A 12114-nucleotide genomic window follows, 5' to 3' on the forward strand; every position below is an offset into this window, starting at 1 on the left:
ATTTACAGATAAGAGTCTCTCTAGCCTATTGGGATAGATCAAAAATTGCAGTTAATAGGGTTGCAATGAATAAGGGTTACATTCAAAAGAACTTGGTTTTATATTTATACTATGTGCTAAAAAACAAACAAACAAAACAAAACTTGCCAATAAGTAGATAAATTGACCAATTGATTTCTGTTTGTTCTTTCTTTTTTTTTTTTCTTTTTGCGGTATGCGGGCCTCTCACTGTTGTGGCCTCTCCCGTTGCGGAGCACAGGCTCCGGATGCGCAGGCCCAGCGGCCATGGCTCACGGGCCCAGCCGCTCCGCGGCATATGGGATCCTCCCAGACCGGGGCACGAACCCGTATCCCCTGCATCGGCAGGCGGACTCTCAACCACTGCGCCACCAGGGAGGCCCTGTTCTTTCTTTTTATGAGAAATATCTGAGGTGCTAATGAGAGCTGATGGGGTTCAGGACAGGTCACCCCAAAATGCGCTATGTTGGCATTTTGATTTTTTTTCTTGTTGATAGTTGTTAATTTAATTTAATTTTATTTTTTAACTTTTTATTTTATATTGGAGTACAGTTGATTATCAATGTTGTGTTAGTTTCAGATGTACAACAAAGTGATTCAGTTATACATATACATATATCTATTCTTTTTCAAATTCTTTTCCCAATTAGGTTGTTACAGAATACTGAGGAGAGTTCCCTATGCTATACAGTAGGTCCTTGTTGGTTACCCATTTTAAATATAGCAGTGTGTACATGTCAATCTCAAACTATCCCTCCTCCCAACCCTTCCCCCATATTGATTATATTGAATTAAAGTTACTTAAGAAACAGCTGGTGAAAGAAAAATACTCTGAGCCTCTTTTGTTTGCCTGAAAGAAGGGACTAATTCCCTCATGTGAAGGTATCCTCCCTATACCAGGAAGATAGAAGGCATCCTTATCACCAGAGATAGGGAATTCAAGGCCAAGAAAGCAGTATAAGTAAGCTTTGTTACTTCATTATTTTGGAACTGGAAGCCCAAACCTCTTTGTTTTGTCAAATCTTCACAAATAATTGTTTCTTTGTCTAAAAGGTATAAATGCTGCCTGCTTTGGTCACTTCTTTGGGTCTCATTCTTACGGGGCTCCCATACTTACATAATTAATTTTTTTCTCCTGTTAATCTGCCTTCTGTCAATTTAATTACAGGCGTACCTCATTCTATTGCTCTTCACTTTATTACATCCTGAGGATACTGTGTTTTGTGCAAATTGAAGGTTTGAGTCTACCCTGCATCAAGCAGGTCTATCAGCACCATTTTTCCAACAGCATTTGCCTACTGCTTGTCTCTGTGCCACAGTTTGGTAATTCTCACAATATTTCATAATTTTTTATTATTATATTTATTATGGTGATCTGTGATCAGTGGTCTTTGCCATTACCATGATGACTCACTGAAGGCTCAGATGATGGATAACATTTTTTATCAATAAAGTTTTTTTTTTTTTTTTTTTGTGGTATGCGGGCCTCTCACTGTTGTGGCCTCTCCCATTGTGGAGCACAGGCTCCAGACGCTCAGGCTCAGCGGCCATGGCTCATGGGCCCAGCCGCTCCACGGCATGTGGGATCTTCCCAGACTGGGGCACGAACCCATGTCCCCTGCATCAGCAGGCTGACTCTCAACCACTGCGCCACCAGAGTAGCCCAGGAAAGTATTTTTAAATTAAAGTATGTACTTTTTTTTAAAGACATAATGTTATCACACACTTTAAAGACCACAGTATGGTGTAAACATAACTTTTATATGTACTGGGAAAACAAAAATTTCATGTGACTCACTTTATTGTGATATTTGCTTTATTTCAGTGTCTGGAACTAAATCTGAAATATCTCTGAGGTATGCCTGCACTAGACCAGCCAAAAGAACCTAGAAAGATAGAGGAAAAAATGTTCCTCTCCTATAGAGCCAAATGGCCACAGGGTTAGACAGGGAATATAGGAGAAACAGCAAGAGGAACGCATTTACACACGGACAGCACAGTCTGTCATTCAGCATTGCAGAGACCATCAGTCTTAAGCACCTGGTTGACATGACTAGTAACCTGAAGTAGAAAGTTACTGGAAGGAACCTGTAAGCAATACTTATTTGTAAATCACATCAAGAACTTCTAGAACAAGATGAGGGCCCAGCTGTCTATTGGTCCTAAGGGGCTATACTGGGAAGATCTGAGAGCAGAACTCAGTACTTCAAACTTGTTTGCCTCTTAGCATCAGCATCAAGACAATATAGTTGTGCATAAAAATTTGCTCATCTCAGAGGCCCACTTAGATACATATGTTCCTCTGCTAGATTTCTATGGATTCTGCTCTATGTTTATTCTTACCTGAATTCATTTATACTTACTCAATACTGCAGACAATCAAATCATTCAAATTTCAGTCTGTTGGACCCAATATAGTTTCTACCACTACTCTTGATAGGTTCTATTATTAAAGGCCAGATGTTCCTTTCATAAGTTTTCCTCATTTAATCCTCATGAGAACTTTACAAAATAGGCATTTTACCTTGATTTTACAGATGAGGAAAGCAAGTACCACCGAGCTAACAGTAATTTGCTCAAGGTCACTGAGATAAATTCACTTAATGGGGTCTAAAATGATTTAGGTTCATGTGCCCCTAAAGCAAAAGGATAATGTCAAATTTTTATCAACAGGCCGAATACAAAATCTGACACTCAATAAAAATCTGTTTATTGAATAAATGAATGTCTGACTCACAAGCCATACTCATTAATGCTGACTTAAGATATGGTTTGTAATAAGGTTCTGGGTTATTTCTGGGAAAATAGTCTACCTTGCACAAATTAAAATTTAACAGTATAATTCTGAATTTATTTTAAAGTAATTTCCAAATATAACAATAACTGACATGAAGTAGGCATTTAATATTTGTTACTGGATGTTTAATCATCATCCATACACAGTTAAAAATATCACTTGGTGTATAACACCTGAAGGGCCAACTACAAAGTGTAAATAGTAACACTAATTTTTTTCTTACAAACTTTCTTTATATAATCTTCATATACAGCTGTTCTTTAATTTATGTTGAGTAGGAAAATGGAAATTTAGTATTAAAGAAGATAAGGTTTTTTGCCTTATAAAAACGAGCATATAAATGAATATTTTGGTGTAACCTATAGCTACCACATTACAATGTAAGGACTTTATTTGCTCATACTATTTCAGTCATACTCACTTTTCCATATTAAATATTCTGAAAAACTCTAGATAAGAACCAACTGAATTGCTTTAGTCCAAATTAAATCCTTTATATGGGCCCTAATCTTGTAGAGTCCCTTGTTTCTTCTGTTCTATCATCTTCTACACAGAAGCATTAGCATTTCAATTTGCCTTTAATTTCTAACACTACCTTGAATTTCAATTGTGTATCAAATCTTAGAACACAATCCAAAGAAAACAGTTGTTAATAGTATCATTTTACATCACAAGGTTTATTCTATGGACCACATAAAAAGAATTATTTATTGCAAATCTTGTTGATATTATTATCCCTTTATTGAATCATCACTATTAAAAATGAGATACTTCAAGAAAGTATACTTCCACAGTTCTAAAACTAAGAAAAAATTGCTGAAAAGCTTCATGGTGTAGGGATTTTACCCCAAGATTTAAAAATACACAGTATTCAATTCAAAGCAAAATTATGACTTTCTTTTGTATATTCCATCATTGGCACATTTAATATAATATCAAAATTCAGGTTCATTATTGTATTTTTAAAATGACGTTCGTTGAGATGACAAATTAAGGCAATATGGTAAGTCTTGCCTCTCAAAGAAACAGAAGAGAATATGAGGAAAGAGTGATTACAGTTTGAAAAGAATAGTACAATGTAACTTTATCTTCTAAAAGAATCTTTGTACTTTGATTTTCAAAGATCACTTATGGGAATGAGTCAAAGCTCTCTTTCAGCACCATGAAATTTTACCTGATGAGTTACAGTGGTTAACAAAGGTAGAATGACAAACTAAATAAACATCCTGCAGAGTAAGTGAAAATTGCTGAAAACTAAATATTAAATACTTAAACTCAAATCATTATAACTATTAATAATGCCACAAAGATGATGATCAGAGGAGGCTTCAGTACATCATATTGCCACCATAGCAACTGGTGTATCAGATATTCACCAGTGAGAATAAGATATTATATTTATTAATTACATTAAGTTTTAAGCAACTTCCATACTTAAGATATTGTAAAAATTCTCTTATCAAAAAAACTTAACTTCGTTTCCAGAAAAAGAATGTTTCTTCCCTACCCTACATGGATCAAATGGATTCCATAATACTGATAAATTTCTGATTTAATTTATATTGCTAATCTATAATTCTTTCAGGCTCTAGGTCAAAGATCCATTGTACAAGCACAGATCTGTCATATTAAAAACTACAGTGATTAACTAAAAAAAACAAAAACAAAAACAGAACTTACCAACTGGTTCCTTTTGATTCTGAAAGAGAATCTTGCTATTACTGCCATCCATATTTGCCATATTAATTGTGTTTCCATCCGTCCAGTAGAGTTTCCTTAATTCAAAATAGATATGGTTTAAAAATATTAGATATAGACCTACTTGTTGACTAGAAGCATACATTGAAGAACAAAGTTAATATTAAAGTAAATTCTTGGCTCAGGATAATTTTTTTCAGGAAGGCCCCCAGATTGTTGAACCACTTGCCTGGGAAGAAAGTACCACTCTTGCTTTTTCCTGCCACTGAAGAACAATAATCTCACTTACTTTCCCGCACCTACATTCACAACTGAATATTTAACTATGACTACAGTAAATTATTTCCATTTAAAGTCATTCATCAAGATTGAATTCTCTTGGCTTGGAGAAATCAGGCACCAGAGAAGGGAACAAAGTCATTTCAATCATTCCAGTTGAAAGCACTCAGGAGAAAGAATTTCTTTTAGCCCTACCCAAGTTCTCTACATGGGTACATGATGACTAGCCAGAAGATGGGAGAATCTGATCTACTTAGCAGTGACCATAATACTAACACACAGTAAATATGTTATTAACACTGGTATTTGAAATGAAATTAACAACTTCTCCTGGCATCTTTTTTTTTTTTATTTTGAACTGTCGCTCTTTAGAAACATAAATTGATAAAATGTTACAATAATATATAAAAATCTGATTTCATGCAGAAAACAGAAATCTCTAACCAGGGATCTAGTACAATTTCCATATTCACATTTGCTTTTTTGACTGTATAGCTTATATATATATATATATATGTGTGTGTGTGTGTGTGTGTGTGTGTGTGTGTGTGTGTGTCTTCCGAATTCAACAAAGTTTTTACATAAAATCAGAGCAAAAGTATGTAAAATTTTTGAAAATTTAAAAAAATAATCATACTTTACCCCCTGACTGGGTGAGCTGCTAGACACTGTGGCTTATCGATTCCGTGGATAATTGAGGTTTTCAAGGAGCCATCTAGTCTCGCCACGTTAATTTGCGTTTCATCAAATTCTGAGCTAATCCAGTATAAATTACGTGAGACCCAGTCCACAGCTAACCCTCTGATACTCTGAATATCTGTAAAACAGGAAAGAGAAAATTAAAAATGAATGAAGTTTTTCATTCTTTTGGCTTTCTAAGTCAGTTATTTTCTGTCTCAGGGAAAATTTAATTTACACTATTAGTCAGCTAAAATTGTACAAGATTGTAATCTCATTCCCTTATCAGCCCTTCTTAAGGCATGAATAATCATTAATGTCTTACTGCTGAGCCATTTGAAAACCTGAAGTAACAATTAGCATTGAAATTACACTAACAGTCAATGATTCACTAGTAAACACTTCAGAGCAGACACAGGCAGCAGTCCTATGGGCCAAGGTGACCAAAATTCAAATTAGAGTAATAGCTTCTCTAGTTGATGGCACATCTTTCTAGTTAGGAGAAAGTACTGTGAGCTATCAACAAATGGGTCATTTTATGTTTTAAATGCCGATTTGTTACTGAAATGAAATAAAACAATTCAACTTTCCCAAAAGAATACCAGAGTTCAACATTTTTAAAATGGATAATTAACAGAAATTGACTGAGATATGAGCAAAGAAACTAAAGCCCTTTTAACACTCCTCCAATGTGGATTCTACGGAAGTTACTGAAATCTAATTATGTTTTGATTCATTACATCCAATATGAATATTTGGGTTGCTATTACTTGATGATTCAATTAGGCATCTTTTTAAAAAATGATGGAATTTAGGCTAAAATATAATTGCACATTTAAATTAAAGAAACAAATTAAAATGAAAGTGTTAAAAACAATGGATACTAGGAAATCTTTTTAACATATTAACAGGTAAAGCAGGCCAATTTAGTTCCCAATCTGTGGCATTTGACTACTTTTACTTGGTTTTGCCTTTATATCATAAAGTTTTAACATTTTCTATCATGCTGTACCTCTTAGGGCTCTCCAGACCCCTGCTAGTCAAATTTACAAGACACCTGGAGACTCTTAAAAGGAAGATTCTGATTCAGTAGGTCTGGGGAGGGTCCTAAGATTCTGCAACTTGTAACTAGCTCCCAAGTGCGGTAGTCACTACTCCAGAGCAGCAGGTCCAATCCAAATGCTGCTAGAAACCCAGAGCCGCTGCTACTTAGCTCTTCTAATTACTACATCTTCCCTTTTTGTCATTTTTAAAAGATGCCACCAAGCTAGATTTCCAGAAAGTGAAAACTCTGGATTTGTAAAATCTGCTAACTAGTTCAATTTTTTTAAAAAAATACATTTATTTATTTATGTTTGGCTGCGTTGGGTCTTCATTGCTGTGCGCAGGCTTTCCCTAGTTGCAGCTACAGGGGGGACAATCTTTGGTGTGGTGCACAGGCCTCTCATTGCTGTGGCCTCTCTTATTGCAGAGCACGGGATCTAGGCATGCGGGCTTCAGTAGTTGTGACACTCAGGCTCAGTAGTTAAGGCTCATGGGCCTAGTTGCTCCGCAGCATGTGGGATGCCCCTGGACCAGGGCTTGAACCCGTGTCCCCTGCATTGGCAGGCAGACTCCCAACCACTGCACCACCAGGGAAGTCTCACTAGTTCAAAATTTAAAGGAGCAAAATAAGGGAGGCCTGGCAGTTCTGGGTCAGCTGTGAAGTGCTGTGCTGACATGGTAGGCTCTACCCCAAGTTTACATCCTTGAGTCTTAACAGAGCCTATTTCCCTGCTCAATATTCTTTTTATTATTTCTAAATAACTTTTAATCACAGTGCCCTTAAAAGGTATTCCCCATGTTTCAACTTCTCCTGTAGGCAACACCTTCTCACTCTGCAAGTTACCTTTCATCATTAATTTCTGGTAAGTTGGCAAATTTTGTATGTGAACTTCATTTCTCAACCCAACACTTGAAATTTATTTTTATTTTTAGTTATTCTCATCCAGTTCCCTCTTTTCTCAAGGGAAGAAAAAGTAATACAACACCTCTGTAAAGCTAAACCTGCCAAGTCAGATATTTATTTGCCTCACCCAGAATATTTATTCTTCTTCCTTCACCCTCTGGACTTAATTGGTTGCTGAGAAACCGTAATGAGAAGATTTGGCTTCCTGTTCTAGGTTGGGTGCCTATTTTTTGTCCTTAAATTGCTTAAATTTTGGCCTTTTTTTTTAATCAGCAAAATGAGGATAATTATAGATAATTCATAGGATTGTTGTGAATATTAGAGGACGTGTGTTCATGCAGCTTAATTCAGGGTTGAGGGATACTTTGCCAAACCAAGGACTTAATACTTTCTGCTTTTTTACCCTGAATTGCTTGGTACTGGCAAAAATAAAATAAGTTTTTATTTCCTCTAAAATACATGTTATCCAGAATTTGTTTGGTTTCCTTCTGCTGTCTCTTCTGCTCAAAATCCTTTTACTTATTTCTGATTGACTCTTAATCATACAGCCTAGAGAAGACACTGCATTTTTAAACTGGAAATCATAGCCAAATGTAAGCTATGAATGCCTATTTAGTCCTTGTGAATTCTGTAGTTCATGCTCTCTCAAATCTATTTCTATCTTTAATATTGCATAGCATACAGTCTTTTTCTTCTTTCAAGCAGTTGATTTAGCTGCTGCCAGGTTATTTTTCTGACTAGAGAGCTCTGGATCATGACCTTTGGTTGCCCCAAGGTATTCTATTGCTTCCAACCACTCAGAAAGTGATGTCTAAATTCCTCAGCCTGGCTTTCTGTATAATCTGAATATAATTACCTTTCCAACCTTATTTCTCACTATTTTTAGCCAATTATCTTAGTACAGTTCAGTCATATTGATGTGTTCTCAGATTCCCAGCCTTGTCCTAAACTTTCCAATCTATATAGAATTACCTGGACCTCACATCCAATCACATCTTCACTTTTCTAAATCTCATGCAAAATAGGCCAGCTGATAGGCAACATCATCCTTCAATCACAAAAACCTAATCAATTCTCCTATATATTCCAGCCATAAAGATTTTCTTTATCAACCTAACTCAACAGGACTATATCTGGTCAATTCCTTTCTACCTAATGTGATAATTATTTGTTAACATACTAGTACTTTCACATATACTTCTTGAAGGTGGGCTCCTTGCTAATTTATCTTTATAGCTCCCCTCCCCAAACGTATACAACATTGTCTTAAAAATAAATATTTTTATTGAATTGATGAATGAATTCATGATATGCACAATCAATAATTTTAAGGATATGTGAGCTGAGCTAAAAATATCAGATGTAAGATCCTCAAGTGTATTTTCAGTAGTACATACCTAAACATATACTCAGGCAATCTCAATTCTCATTTTCTATCCTCATCCTTTTCCTGTCCATTAGTTTGGAGTTTCTAATTATCAGCTTTGTGCCTAAGATAAATTTTATGCCTTTTTGACCACCAGTAATGCCCAAGTCTTGTTGTTTTAGAGTGTCCTGGTAAATTCACAGTAAAGGGGTGGGGGGAAGAATAAAAACTGCAATATGTTAAATGATATTTTTCTTTTTTTTATAAAAATACTAAAATAATGAATTGACTCAACTCTTGTTTTCAAGTAAGTCAGGCCAAGACCTCTGAACAAGTTTCTCAGAAAATTCAATTTAATATTTCCAGGGACGCTCACTTCTTGAAGAAAGGCAGATTAGATATTCATAAAAGCCCTCCATTGCCATAAGATTCCCTGATGTATGATAAATTGTAACTTTTAAATGCATTGTTGAGATCATAAGACAGACAGGAATATCTCTAAGTGCTAACACACACTTGTATGTTAGCTAAAATCATAAAGGAAGGGAAGTGGGAATACAGATGTTGGTGTTGCCACTGGGACAAAAACTTGTAAGGATAATCTAGAGATTCCAGTATTATTAGTTGCTCAGTGCAAGAGGATTCAGTCCTTAAACTCACAAAAAGTAGCAGAGCTAAACAAGAGCAATCCCAGGATATCAGAAGGATCTACATCCTTGGGTGAGTGGGAAATAAAAAATCCACCTACTTAAAAAGGAGAATAATTTTTAAAATAAATATAAAACATTTTTTTCTGTCTCTTTCCTGGGTATGAAAAAAAAATTCTAAGCATAGGTCTAAGCTTAGGTAAGAGATTAATAGTATATAAACAAGGTATTCATTGGTTGGGTAGAGGAGAAATCAAACTAAGGTGATTCCTGGTTTATTGTCACTCCTTTTCCCTCCAACAGAAGCAAATTCAAATACCCTATGGAAGAAAAAAATTTTTTAACCCAGGCCCTCACAATTTCCATAGACTGAGTTTCTCTTCATAATTGATCAGAATAAAAAATTAAAACAAAAAATTAAAAGAGACATAAGACCAAGAATAAAGAGAAAAATAAACAATAGGTTTAAGTCTACAAAGCTTACATGTTTTTAAATTATTATGTGTAAGATAAAGAAAAATGCATGGAATGGTTTAAAGGAAAATATATGCTTCAAAATAATAAGCAAGGTACAATAATTTATTTTTAAAAATCTTCTTGGAGTATATATAAATGAGAAGCAAAAATAACTTGCAAATATTAAAAAAAATAATTCATTAGATGGATTAACCAGGTTAGACACTAGTTACAGCAAGACAGCTAGTGAACTGCAAGACAAATTGAAGGAAGTTAGCCAGAGAAAACACAGAGAAACAAAAAGATTAGGTGAGTTGGAGGTTAGAATGAATAAACTACCATACCTAGTCAGAGTTTACAAAGGAAGGAATAGAGAGACTAGGCTAGAAAAAACGGTCAGATTGGTGACCATTGAGGGTTTTTCCTCCGTGTGCTGATGAAAGACATGACCCAAAAGGAAGTACAACACACTTTAGGCTGCTAAATAAAAATATTATCAGGAGGAAAAAGAAGATCTTAAAAGCACCTAGAGAGAAAAGACACATCCTGCAAAAAAGGATGACAATTAGACAAACCGAGATTCTCAGCAGCAATTAGAGATGTGAAAAGATAGTGAAATAATATCTGGAAAGGGTTGAGAGAAAGTAACTCTAAACTTGGAATTTGTACTCAACCATCATTATCTTTCAAACTACACTTAAACGTCAACAAAAAGATGGGCAAAAACTCAATAGCTATGTCTCCAAAGCAGATATAGAAATGGCCAACAAGAACACAAAAGGATATTCAACATCACTAATCATTAGGAAATGCAAATCATGACCACAAGTATATACCACTTCATACCCATTAGGATGGCTACTGTAGAAAATGAACAAACAAACAAATAAAAAACAAAAAGAAAAAAGAAGCAAAATAAAAATATTGGCAGGAATATGGAGGGGTTTCCCTGGTGACGCAGTGGTTGAGGGTCCGCCTGCTGATGCAGGGGACACGGGTTTGTGCCCCGGTCCAGGAGGATCCCACGTGCCACGGAGTGGCTGGGCCCGTGAGCCATGGCTGCTGGGCCTGCGCGTCTGGAGCCTGTGCTCTGCAACAGGAGAGGCCACAGCAGTGAGAGGCCCGCATACCGCAAGGGAAAAAAAAAAGAAAAGAATATGGAGAAATTGGAACCCTTGCAGGCTGTTGGTGAGAATTTAAAATGGTGCAGCCTTGTGGGATACAGTATGGCAGTTCCTCAAAAAATTAAAAATAGAATTACCATATGATCCAGCCATTCCACCTCTGGGTATATGACCAAAAGAATTTAAAGGTCTCAAAGAGATATTCATATACCTATGTCCACTGCAGCATTATTCATAATAGCCAAAAGTGAAACAACCCAAATGTCCATTGACTGATGAATGTATAAACAAATTGTGATACATACATACAATGGAATATTATTCAGCCTTAAAAAGAAAGGAAATTCTGACAGGCTACAATATGGATGAACCGTGAAGACATCATGCTGAGTGAAATGAGCCATTCACAAAAAGACAAATACTATATGACACCTCTTATATGAGGTACCTAGAGAAATTAAATTCATAGACACAGAAATAGAATGGTGATTTCCAAGAGATGAGAGAAAGGGCATGGGGAGTTGTTGCTTAATGGGTATAATTTCATTTTGCAAGACAGAAAGAGTTCTGGAGATTGGTCACACACTGTGAATGTTCTTAACACTACTGAACTGTACAATTAAGAAGGGTCAAGGGACTTCCCTTGCAGGGGGCGCGGGTTCGATTCCTGGTCGGGGAACTAAGATACCACATGTAGCATGGTGTGGCCAAAAATAAAATTAAAAAAAAAAATAGAAAGGTCAACATGATAAACTTTATGTTATGTGTATTTTACTACAATTAAAAAAAATTATCTTAAAAAAAAGAAGACTAAATAAATATATTTTCAGATATTATATCAGATTATCACTAACAGATTCTCACTAAACTAAAGGAACATTAAAGGATATAATTCAGAGAGAAGAAAAAAGATTACAGAAAGAAGGCCTTAAATGAAGGAGGGATGGAGGTAAGCATACAAATTGGTTAAAATGTAGAGAAATCTAAATGAAAAAGGACTGGCTGTCAATTCTCTGCTTGTGAGACATCTTTTTTTTTTTCCTATGAAGTGGACCTGCTGACACCAGCTTCTTGGGTGTGAACACAAAGACTTCTATCCCAAA

At 35.6% G+C, this 12114-nt stretch overlaps 1 protein-coding gene across 1 annotated transcript in view; it reads right to left on the minus strand.

The window, feature by feature from the left end:
• LRP1B (LDL receptor related protein 1B) overlaps positions 1–12114 on the minus strand; it is a gene marked incomplete at its 3' end in the record, with an annotated part of 2351282 nt that overhangs the window by 609049 nt on the left and 1730119 nt on the right. Inside the window, exons 53-54 of the mRNA XM_082630936.1 lie at positions 5435–5609; positions 4496–4590 (exon numbers count right to left, since the gene is read on the minus strand). Of these exons, the coding sequence (XP_082487062.1) occupies positions 4496–4590; positions 5435–5609 (270 nt within the window). The remainder of the gene's footprint in view (positions 1–4495; positions 4591–5434; positions 5610–12114) is intronic.

This window comes from Mesoplodon mirus, assembly GCF_964341445.2.
Source record: "Mesoplodon mirus genome assembly, chromosome: 8".
NCBI classification, from domain to species: Eukaryota; Metazoa; Chordata; class Mammalia; order Artiodactyla; family Ziphiidae; genus Mesoplodon; species Mesoplodon mirus.